Below are 12974 nucleotides of genomic sequence, written 5' to 3' on the forward strand. Positions count from 1 at the left end.
TTCAGTTGGGCTCCAGCCTTGAACCGCGACTAAGCAGCAGATGTTAAACCAAAATACATTTATAAAAATTGGCGAATTTAAGTTTATGTATGTACATACCCTTAAAATAATTAAATGTATGTACATATTTATACATACATATTATATATTTTTGATCTTTTTAATTGCGAGAATTGGCTATAAATAAGACCTCTGCCTCTTCCGGTTTTAGTTGTCATGTTTAGTATTTCTTTTTTGTTTGTTTGCGGTTATTTTGTTGTGTACATTTTTGGTCAAGCCGAGCCAACGAGTGTTAATGACATCTGGACAGCGTGAACAAGGTTCGGGGGCCCAAAGTGACTCTTTTTGGTTTTTCTGTCAAGCATTGAAAAATGTTTGTGCATGAGAAATTGCCAGTCTGAGCCGCTGCAGTAGACACATAAATTCTCATTTAGCATCGTCAAATTAATGACTTCAAAATGAGCTCTATCTGCCGCTTCTCCTAACCCCCAGTAGCAGAGATTCCAGGCAGCCGTGTTATTACGGCACAGCTGATCGAGCGCTTACAGGTGATGAGCTCATTACTAAGTTGAAGTGGAAAATCTTGTTGAGCAACTTTTACGCGGCTGCCGGCCGGCAAGCAGAAGCAATACACACTTACATATTATATACATATGTATGTTATTGTCTCGCACACTATTATGACGTTTTCGTGGGGGCAATTTGATCGTTTAATTTCCAGAGAATTTTAGTGGCGTTTTATCCAAATCTCTAATGTACATATAACATTTTATTCCGTGCGAGTTTGTCATTCCTATTCTAGATCTTGACGTTAATTTGTCTGGCGCCCACATGCATGATGATGTTTAAAAGTGATCTTGATATGCTTATCAATAGCTACATATGTGTGTATGCTCATGTATACATACAAGTTAGGACCGTGGAAATCAGTCGGTTGCCTATCCCCATCTTTCTCACACACCATTTTAGCTGAGTTACGGATATTTGATAGCCTTTGCTGTTATACTCATAGCTCAAATTCTAAATAAAAGGCCGTCCGAGCATTCTTGAAAAAACCGAGTTCGACTTTAGCAAGCTACAATATATTGAAGACACCTTCACTATATGAAGGCACTTGTTCACTGCAATTGTAGTAAATAAATAAAGGCATCGATGTTATATATATGAAAAGGACCTAGACGATTAAAACCACTACCAATACAATGAAGACTTAAAAACGAAGCATTGTTAATGCCTGATTAGCATTCGACTATTAATAGATGCGACTGAATGCAGGGAGACAGCTCTAAGTGAATTTTGTGGCACGTAGACTGGCAAGCACCTGAGCGGCGTGGCTGGAGGAGATGGATGATGACACTTCGGTCATGCTCCCCGAAGCCTCACACAATAATTAGCAACGAAATCACGTGCAAGTAGCTGGCTTTCGGGTTGCGGGTTAGCAGCTGCCAATTTCAATTAAGGTCAAGAAGCAGTCAGCAAACTGGCCTCTCTGGTCTCTCAGGAGGAGCCTTTAACGACCGCCGTGACTAATTACAAATTAAATTGACAGAAAACGTGTTTAACGTGCTGCATTTCCACATTCTACATTATTTATGATTCTGCCCTTTTGGCAGAAACCTTTTAAAGTGCCCAGAAGGTATAATCTGCCTGACAGGTCATCTGAAGGTACACTCATCGCCGTTGCTTTTGGTGCAACAAGTTAAGCCGTTGGCGACGTGTTGAATGGCCTGAGTTTTAGGAGCTAGACCTTTGACAGCCGCATACATATATGCACAAAAGTAGAATATGTGTGAATCCATCTAGCTTGGTCCTTGCACCCACAGTAGCTGAAGCACAGATATCAGCAATTAGTTGGCTGGCTTTGCATTTATATCGTTCTACGTTTTCGTTTTTGTGGAGCTAAAACTTAATCCGGTTCATTTGCCGTTCGCTGGGTTTTCACTTGTCCGACTGAATAAAAAATATGAGTAGAATCGGACTAAAATTACACTGAAATATGCGAACGAATATCCTATAATTTAAGTTTTTACAATGTTTTTATGATATAACGGATTAGCCGTTATATTACTCAGGTGAATGAACGTGAGGGTCACTTCAAGGCTGCTGTTGGTTGGCCATCAAATCCTATCCTCACCCGCAGAATAAGGATAAATCAGAAGAGCGAATAAGGCCAGTGCAGACATCCTTTTCGAAGCTCGAAAGTGTATATACGCCGAAGTTTGACATAGCTCCTGCGGAGACGACGTGTAGTTTTAATTAATTTAATTTCATGCTCATAAAACGCCAAACAATGTGAAAAGCTCTTACACACACATGACGGAGAAAAACGCGAAGCCAAGCGAAAAAGTTGATTTTATTAGCGATTCACAGGAAAGAAACGGGCCGAATTGTGCCCAGGTGAAGGCTCTAACATTGTTCTGTCAGCGGGCTGTGTGCCTGCATATGACGCATAGCGTAATTAACACGCCACCCACTCTGCCCGCCCACATAAATTTGCCATAATTGAATTGCAGAGGAAATAGTTATTGAGAAAGGGGTTTAAATAGAGATCACTGATCCAGTGAGTCACAAGCCAGTGATAGGCAGCAATTAAAGGCACTTAGTGCGTATCCGTGTCACTTTGTTGATTACAAGACTGCTTTTAAATTTTGATATGCTTGACTGACTGCTTTACTAGGTTGTTTTCCACGAGAAACAATATAGATCTCGTTGTAAAATAAACATTCAAGGGCCCATGATAGTTAATTCAGCAGGTATTGCTAACGCACATGGATTCACATACTAAGCAAAAACAACAAAAGAAAAAGGATATAAGAATGGAAATATAAAAATCACTGTGTGCAGAAAAAAGAGTATGTAAAATATGCAAAAAATTATCCCATTTGACTTAAATGGCTGGCGGGTACATCAAAACCCGAACAATAAAAGCACACGCTAGCTATTTCAGTGGTTTTCCAAGTAATAGGAAGAGATCAAATATGTATTTTTGCTTACACTTCTCTCGAACTCATGTATAAATATTTAGCCAAAGGGGTTCTCTCATGCATATTGTTATTTCTAGAAAGCTTTGTCTGCCATTTCTGTGCGAAACTCATTTTCTAAGCGATCGCGATCCAGGAAGCTGCTTGGCTTTTATATATATTTTCTACGCTGTTGTCAAAAATATATGCGCGGTACTTTTGAGTTATGGTGGTGGAGCTATACTATTTAGATTCTGAAAAACAAGCGTCTTTGTAGTATCGATTCATATCAACTCACAAATAATCAACTATTCTAGAACTTGGATCACTTAAATTTTGAAATTCATTGTTCAAAAATATGTGGCGTCAACTTAAGCATGCTCAATAATTAACTTCCCTATTTTTATAGCACTCCTAATAGCTGAGTAACGGGTATCTAATAGTAGAGAAAGTATCGACTATAGCGTTCTCTCTTGTTTAGTTGTATAGGCGATGTCAATTGCAATTCAACACACCGTTTCTGTGACTAATAAGACCTGCCAAGGCATTTATCATACCATATGAATTTTTTCGCTTTTAGCTTCAGCTGGATCTTGAACATCATTATCCTAAATTTCCTATTTGCAACGATAGCAGTTAGGGAAGTAAAATCTTTCGTTGGCATAATTTACAGTTTCTATTTGCGGTCAATTAAACATCTATCTTGGCTCGCTCTGATAACCCAAAGTGATGACTTGCTTCCGTGCCACCAAGAGTAGCACCCACAGCATTTGGCATAACTCCAAGCAACATGCATATAAGTTCTCAGCAATCATTCCCCGTATTACCAACAAAATAGCTTTGAGCAATGCCACCTGTTGAATAAAAGTGCCTGATAGTTGTATCATGCTTCCTTCTGAATTGTCATCATGAACCGTCAGTCAGCCAGTACATACACACATCTTCCCTTACATGGGACAATGGAGAGCTGTAAGCAACCGTACTAGGGAGATACTACATTCTGGCTGGCAAATGAAATGCACAAAATATGGGCCATTTATAATCTCCTTCCTCACCATAGTACGTACATGGGACGTCTGCCTAGAAATGTGGCGAACATTTTGAAGCAACAGGCAAGAGCCTCTTCTGTCGAGAAAACCGAAGACATTGCACACTTGTCTTAGTTAGGAAAAGGTGGCCTGCCAACCACCACTTCCTCGACCAAAAATCCCCCTGACCACAGTCAATTGCGCGCTAATTTAGCGAGGCCCGCACTTAATAATTTCTTTTCATAATTGAGTAAGACAGAAAAAAAGAGCAAATGAAAAATAAGCGCGATAGAAAGTGAGCCGGTAGAGCACACACAAGACACTGCAAATGAAAATGAGATTGCCGGAGGAGCTGGCAGAAAATATCTATTATTGCGAGGGCTGGGAGACCAATTGGCCAAAACCAATATTAATTAAAAACAAGAGAATGCTATAGCCGACTTCCCCGACTATCAGATACCCGTTACTTAGCTAGTGGAAATGCGAACGCGAAATTTGATTTATTTTTCTGGGATATCGAGATATTAGTGAATAAAAGGAGAAACTTTAAAAATTGTTCAAAAGTGTGGTCGTGGCAGTTTTAGGTGTTAGAGTAAGCGTGGTAAAAAGTTTTTTGGCAAATAGATAGAAATTTTAGAGACTAATCAAATTTGAAAATATATCAAAACATTTTTCAAAACTGAGTGAATATTGACGATTATCGCTAATCGTTAGCGCAGGGGAGAACTATCGAATTATGCTGTCCATATCGATAAAAATTTGGGAGGAAAATAGTAAAATAAAATAAAAATTGTGAGCGTTGTAACATTCTAAAACAATCCTGCACAGCGTAGGTGACACCACAATCTGCATGCCTATTTTAACATTTTTGTTTACTTTGGAGTTGACGGATATACCCCCCAAGACTAAAAGAAGACACTTTTTTGGTCCTTTTTCCCATTGGAAGAAATGTCACCTACACAACTTAGGGGCAAATTTGTTGGTAATTAATTTCCAATTATGAGGCCTATTGATGGCACTTTGAGCAATGACTTAATTGGGCATTGGTTACGCACAAAAAGAGAAACAAAAGCCCCATTTCCACACATAAGCCATTTGACTCAGGAAAGACATTAGCAAAACATTATGCGTTTGTCGATTAATCAACTGTTCAAATATAAGCAATAGGGTTTGTGGTTTTCCTTCTGTCTTCAGTGATCCATTCTAAATGGGGGAATGATAAGTGCACTATAGAAATGCGCAACTGGGGAAAATAAATTAGCCGTTTTCGGTTGCTCTTGTAAGTTTCTTTGTTGACGGCCAAATAAATCTTAATTTGCTTGAAAATCGATTACGTAACGCATTATTAATTACTTAAAAGGTTTACGGAAATAGGAAGGAAGTTGTCCGCGTTTTGCAGGCGTCTCCCCGGGATAATTAATAAATTATTTAATGGCCAAAATATTTTCGACTTACGTTTTCTTTTTCCTCGTAGTGCAAACTTACCTGAAAGCAGAAGAGAGAAACGAAACGTTAAATTTCATTGGAAGTAAACGTTATATGTGCATATAAATTCCAAATGGGAAATTCATCAAAACGAGGGCATAAATCACTGTCAAAAGTGTGAGAAAATTAATGTGAATTATTTTTAATACGCGTCGCTTTTTATACACTTTGAATGTATATTGATTTTAGCTTCAAACCCAGTGTCCTACTATTCGTTTATCTATCTTCACAGCTTTATAAGATGGCATGAAATTTTAGAGAGCGTTTTCTAGGTTGTATTACAAGACCACTATATAAAATAGCTCCCTACATTTTGTATGTATGTATGTATTAGTTCGGTAGATTTTTTTTTAAGTATAATTACTACAAGAGTATTTGAGCTTCGGCATGCTAAGATAGCCTCCTTTCTTATTTTTGTTAAATTTATTAGCGTCAATATGCTAACAAAAGCGAAGTATCCCTTTGGTCAGAACACAGGACAAAGCAGGGAATTTATCACGCAACCCTCACTTATTCCCAGGCTTCCCCCCAATATGTAAGAATGATAATTTGTCCAGCTGTGTGTGGTTGGCCACATAAGTCATTTCGCAGAGCTCAAATAACTCATAATCGATTCTCAAAACGCTCAGCGCTCCTTCGATTCCCTTTCCACCACCGGGCAAAGTTTGCTCTGGAGACAAATTCGTTAGGTTGGCTAGGCGAAAAAGGACGTCCGACATTTACTTATGAAAATCAAAGTGAGTCTTGGGATTGGACAGATGGGTGGAGGTCACGAAGTCCAGGTAAGACAAACAAGGCACGCTTGCTGAATTTCTATTGCCCGGGAGTTGTCGAGGTAGCAATTGCACTCTGTTTCCCAAGTAGCGCCCGACCATGAACACTCTGGGATCATCAATATGTGCACCTTAATGGATGCTTAAATAAATTATAACTTGAAATTGCGATTGCCAAACGTTTTTCTGCCAGTAGCTGCACGTACAACTAAATACATTACGTTCATCAGCAGTTCTGCAAAAATATTTACACGTGCTTTGGTTCCCTTGCAAAGACACAAAAAAAATCCATATATATATATACAGAGGATCTAAAAAACACTTGCAGGTCGGTTAATTCATATGCGTTTACGCAATAACTACACTCCCAAAGCTCTCCGAACTTCCAAGACGGTTGCTATTTAAACTGGTTAACAGTGGCTCTGACAGCAAAAGCAACCTCATTGCACTTAAGAGCGAAATCGTTTAGCAACGTTCTGCAGGCAAAAGAAACAAAATGTGCCACGGAGCCGAAGGAGGTAAGACTTGCATATAAATTGGTGCACGTGTGAGACCTATGAAGAAGAATATTGTTGAAAGCCGTGCCACAACTCGCACACAAGCTTAGCCCGCACTACCACCAGCACGCTCTGAGTGGGTCAAACGTGAGCCTTTCAAATGCTAAATGGACATTGCTTAATTCCATATTCCATGGCCCCAAGGAGCTTTCGCACTGAGCTTGTGCAGCTCAGCCATTATAATAGCTCATTATGCTTCTACTGTTACCTCCCAAAGTTCATTAGCTAAAAGGCAGTCAAACCCATCATTAGACTGATGTACGAAATTGAAGATTCCGGTGAAAGCTGGAAATTGATTTAGCCTCTTTTACCCGATATGCATACTCTGCTTCTTTTCTTCTACGACTAAAAAGTAGTGAAACAATTTCCTTTAAATGCAATGAGTATATATGTTGAATAAATAAATCTTAAAAGAACCTTCCACAGGCTTTTCTAATATATTCTTTCCATCGATGTATGAAACGCACATTCACTTTGTATCGGCTGCAGGAAAACTGTGTTTAAGTTTATTGGACATTCATATTAACCACACATTTACTTTTTGATATACACATGTACATTTTTATTGTTTAAATTTTTGTGTCGCGATTTATTTTTGGTTTGGCGTCAAGGAGTGCATAACTTGGCCACGCTCCAACCAAACGATCAGACCAGAAGTCATCCCACGCTAAGCGGCTAAAGAAAACAATACTTAATATAAATATTAGGTATAGTATTTCCCACTAATATAAAAAAATTATCAAAATTGTACAACGAAATCAAATGAAAATAAATATAAAAAGAGAACGGAAAGACCGGAGTTCCTCGACTATCAGATACCCGTTGGTCAGCTAATGTGAATGCGAACGCGAAATATCATTATTTCTCTGGAATATTCTTGGCAAATCGATAAAAATTTAATTACGAAAAATATCGAAAAATGGTTCACAAATGTGGGTTTGTGGGCGTTTGAGTGGGCGTGGCAAACTTGCGCTGAGCCTTTGTCTCTAAAATCTGTAAGCTGGATCTCAACTTTCTAGCTTTTATAGTTCCTGAGTTCTCGACGTTCATATGGACATACGGACATGGCTAGATCGACTGATCAAGAATATATATGCTTTATATAGTCGGAAACGCTTCCTTCTGTCTGTTACTACATACTTTTCAACGAATATAGTTTACTCTTTTACTCTACGAGTAACGGGTATAAATACGGCGCACTGAAGAGCCTTTCCTTTGGGCATGCAATGATAAATATTCAAGGAATATTTCAGGCAAGAAAATAACATTTATTTGATGCTTTTCTAAAACAACAAATATTTCGAATGCTCTTTGCAAATTTACTAGATTAAAGTTACTTTTAATATTAGTTTCTAAGTTTAAAATAAAGGAGTGGTGTTCACTTACAAATTCTCTCATGCTGACAACTGTTTTTACTAACCACAATTAACAAACATACCTAAAACGAAAAGATAGGCAAAAGTAACGTTTTTTTTTTTGTATGGTTTAGTGGTAAGTTTCTAGGATAATCTTTTATGAATATTATTTATTCGATTACTTAAATAAAGGGGGAAAATTAGGATAAAAATAGAGATCATGCAAAACCAGCAGCTAGCTAGCAGCAATTGGCAAACGATTCGTAAACCGCTGACACTATTTTTATACTTCTGTTTATTTTCGGTTGTCGATTTCGAGTCGTGTTTATTTATACAAGCACTGGAAGATTTCTCCTTTAAGCGAGTACAAACAGTAATTAATGTTATAACTGGAACATAACCCATATTACATACATATGTATATACTAATCAATGTTCCATCATTATTTTTATATTCAAAATATATGTATTAAAACTGTTATAACTATCAGTTAATATTGCTCAGCCAGGATAAAAATTACGTTTTTGCAAAAGCGACCATCAAAAGTTTGGAAATAATGAATAATTTAAAATGATACCATATAATTTATTTTATTTACCCATTTATCTTCTGTTATCTATGGGCGTGCAGTTAGCCCACCTTTAATTGGATTATTTACTTGCGCAAATACAATTCCCTATTTAGAATAACATTTGTACATTTGTTCTTCATGGCTAACAAAAAAAAAATACTTTAATAATACGGCCAAATGGATGAAAGGATAATTTGGCACTGGTTGGCAATTTGCCCGATTTCGGATGCATCAAGATAGAAAAAATCCCAAATACTTGGGACACCCAATGGCAGAAATCCCAATTATTTAGCCAAACATGTGCTAGCTGTAGCAGTGTCGCATGCCCGGCAATCTCTTAGATACGCGTGCTTTCGGTGCGATGACAATAGCAACAGCAACGAATAGTTTCCATCGTTCAAACGACAACCGGCTATAAGTCAAATCGAAATCTGGTCAGCAGACCAAGAAATTATATAGCCTGCCTATCAAAAACTTAAACCAGCAAATGCCGAGTGAGAAATGTTATTTATTTGAAACAAAAATTTAATTGAAATCACAAATAAATACTATAGCAAATACAGCCCAGAAACTAAAAACAAATATGCCCGCAAATGCAAAGCAAAAATCAATTTTCCTTAGTGAGAATATATACATATTTTTATGCATATACATATGTATATATAGACCCAAAGGCTACAAAGAATTTCATAAATACGACAGAAGAAATTCAGGGTATTGCACATTAACGCTACAAAGGCCACTCATTTGAGCGAAATCCTGTAAACAAAGGAAGCAGCCTACTGCACTAAATAATATTTTTCCTTGTAAATCGAAACAACATCGACGGTGGTATAGAAGACAGAATCAACATAATCATAACTAACAACTTTAACAGCAACTGCAGAAACTTTGAAAAAAACTGCAGCTACTTTGCCTGTGCGAAAATCCCGACCAAAGACAAATGTGGGTCGAAAGCGCAAAGTGCAACAACTTGCACGCAGTCGGAAGACAGGCGGGTACAGCGCAGCAAAGTAGAAGAAAAGTGCAGTGCTGGCAAATGCAAGCCGCACGCTCCTCCGACAGAAAATGTCCAGATGGAAAACAAAGAGCATAAAACTGAACTTGTTGGCACTTGCTGCCGCTGGCTGGGATTGGCTGTCGCCGCACTGGAAACTTCTTGCCATCCTGCCAAAGCACGAATTGTTTTTGTCGTTGTCTGTGTTGTCTAGCGCTGTCTAGGGCTCCTTGAACAACTTAAGTGAAATTTAATGATTTCTTTACAAGCGAAAACGGAAGCAGCAACAGGTGTGGCTTATTTTCACGGCGCCTTCTGGTATGCTAGTTTGTTAAATTAAGGTTTGTGTTTTAATGCTGAAAAGTTTCAGCAGAAGCAACAATGCGTGGTAGTAGTATTCGGTTATCCGCTATCGTCGCCTAAACAAAAGCAGCAGGTGGTAGTCTTATAATTGTTAAGGAGTAATTCAATTTTGTTTATGTAAGTAAGTTCATAATAAGTATTTTGTGCACTTGTTCTATACAAATGATTGCATGAATTGTTCTTTGATACGAAATTTCATTTTGAAGCACAGAGAATACAGGAAATTGTAAAATCCCCTTTTTAGTTCTAAACACTAATTAAATGACGAAATATCAGTTTATAGTCTCATTTGTCCATTGGTCTCTCACTTTGTGGGCTCAATTTTAAATGACGTGCTCTAGGTGATGTCGTCGTCATCGTATATTAACCCACTATGAATATCGCGTTCGGAACACTTTATTTCGTTTAAGAGCAATTGAAATAAATTCTAAAGCAAATGGGCTGACTGTGAAAGGCCCAGGAAACAAACAAGCAACGGCAAACAGCCCCTCGGCAACTCTCAGATTTTTGTCTAGCTCGGCTAATGTTCAAATTCACTTAAAAGTGCTAAGGCCATGTAAATGGTATTCCACGTCTCCAGCTCCTAGGCATAAATACCGTCTGTTGTCATCCCATTAATGTCGCATTTTGTAGTTGCGCTTCAGCTTTTAATGACAGCTCCGAGAGCTTGAAACAGTTTATTCCCATCCAGACAACCGAAATTAAAGACTCGTGGGAGTCGCTTAAAAATAATATTCATATGATCTGTCATTCTTTGTCTGCTGATAATGAAACATTTTTATTTCACTACATATTATTGGAAAGCCCATACATATCTAAAGCTAAGAAGTTTGAGATTCTATACGATGAAGAAAAAAAAACGGACGAGAGTTCTTTAATATGTGTCACAGAAGTTCAAGAAGCTCAAGAAGCTACCTCACTGTCAACGTCGAAATGTATGAATGGAGTTTTAACTAACTTAAGATTTAAGAATATGCCATAAAACAAAGTAAAAATCAGAGATATATGTATGTACATAGATGTCATAAGTAGCTGATTTACTCACCCACTTTAAAGAAACCCACACATGTGGAGTCGTTTTCAGCGATGCACCTTCTGTTTATTTAAAATGTTTACACCGCGGAACTAGAGCCATAGGAGACAAACAACCGAAAAGGTCACAACTAAAAATAAGTATATATTTTTAAAAGAGTTCTGTCGCTAATAATTTATGGGAAGACAAAATAATTTAAAATCGAGCAATAGAGGCTGACGATTTGAAGGATATCTATAGAAATTAATTTTCTGGGTCAGAGAGCTCTCTAATAAATTTGCATTTGACATTCCCCTAAGGCTCGGGGAGTTAATCTTATCTCATCGGATGTCACCAAAGATTTTATATCTCTCTGATTACTTTTCAAACATATGTATAGGCATATGCGCTGTGGGTGAGTTGACTAAGTCGAGAGACTTTAAAACTGTTCAAGACACACGTTCGCGAAGATGGTGCTGTTGATTGGTGGCGTTGGTTTGGTGGTGCTAGTAGCAGTAGCTGAACTAGTAGAGAGGGGAGCGTACAAGCGCCTGTAAAAATCGAAAGAAAACAGAACAATTCCCATATGAGACAAAAAATTCTAATATATAAATATATATTACACATATACATTGACAATGCAAGGCATGATCTTGGGGTAAGCTTGTACGAAAAAAGATAAATGCAAAGAAAAGGCACAGATATAGGGAGGTTAAGATGAAAAAACGGGATTGGTTTGCATTTTATTGCAAAAATGAAGTTAGCATTGATTGTAAAGAAACGTATTATCTATGGTACTATGGTTATTTATAGAATATAAATCTATTGTGAAAATGGCAAATCCTATTATTGTAGTAATGTTTAGAAAACATTTTAAAATAGAGCACACCCACGAAAGTACAGAACAGACAGGCTACGAAGACAACAGACAACCAAAAACAAAAATGGATTCAAAGATTGTGCATAGGATGGAAACGGAAAATGGGGCTATAAAATTGTTTTTAGGGACGACCAGAAATATAAATGCATATATAGTGAGGGTAAGCCCATAAATAAAAAAACAAACCAAAAAACTGCAAGCGCAGGGAAATGTAGTAAATATGTATAAGAAAATTTTAATATTTTTTGTCGTACATAATCAGGTCAACAAATTTTAGGTTATTTTAATAAAACGTTAATCACGATCTGTGTATCGCTTCTTCGCCTTCTACTCGGTTTCGGTCGATTTCGGGATATAAGAAAACCAGGAAATTGTACTACTAATTATACAAAATCCGGCAATTAATAAAGCTCACCAAATTTCTTATCCATTCAAAAATCGTGTGCGGTATTTATGTTGTCAAGCTTGTTTTGACACACCGTGCAGTCCGATAAAAAATAAAATTTACACTTAGAAATAAGAGAACCCAGAAAGCGTTACAAAATTAAAATATGTTGCGGAAGCAAATAATATTTGTAGTGTAATTGTGTAGTATAATAATTTTTCCTTGTAAATTTCCCTGCTATGAGCACCGACCAACATTGATGTGTTCGTCGGTTTGTGGGCCGTTTGAGCGGTCTATTATGCGGCAAATCTTCTCAATGATGCGTGCCGCACACATGCCACATATGCTCCGTAATATGACAGCCCGGAATCACCGATACTCACGGGCTATGTTAATTTGTATGCGCATCAACACCTTAACGAATAGACGCATTACCACCTATCCTGCTACTTCTAACATAATCCATCACACTAAATAACAATAAATATTTGTGTTTGGGTCACGCACAATAAAATACTCAAAAATGGGAATGATGTTTCGGATACGAAGATTTATTATTTTTTCATCTAATTTCAAAACGTGTGCGTTTCATGTTTTACGAGTTTCG

The 12974-nt window shown here is 37.5% G+C and overlaps 1 protein-coding gene across 20 annotated transcripts in view, besides 3 other annotated features; it reads right to left on the bottom strand.

Moving 5' to 3' along the window:
- Positions 1–12974, bottom strand: part of heph (hephaestus) — a 168534-nt gene that overhangs the window by 117326 nt on the left and 38234 nt on the right. For 9 of the 20 annotated variants that reach the window (NM_001104524.3, NM_176603.3, NM_001170316.2 and 6 more), the window contains one exon: positions 5444–5473. The exons of 2 other annotated variants lie outside the window; for them this stretch is intronic. Coding sequence is in view for 1 of the 18 variants with exons in the window: in NM_176599.2 (NP_788776.2) it covers positions 8190–8201 (12 nt within the window). In the remaining 17 variants the exon portion in view is untranslated. Of the gene's footprint in view, positions 1–5443; positions 5474–8189; positions 8242–11135; positions 11654–12974 lie in introns of all 20 variants that reach the window. 9 more of the 20 variants (NM_001170323.2, NM_001104523.3, NM_001260469.2 and 6 more) reach the window with 6 other exon arrangements.
- Positions 3369–3435: a mobile genetic element.
- Positions 4402–4670: a mobile genetic element.
- Positions 7601–7993: a mobile genetic element.

This window comes from Drosophila melanogaster, chromosome 3R, assembly GCF_000001215.4.
Source record: "Drosophila melanogaster chromosome 3R".
In the NCBI taxonomy this organism is placed as follows: Eukaryota; Metazoa; Arthropoda; class Insecta; order Diptera; family Drosophilidae; genus Drosophila; species Drosophila melanogaster.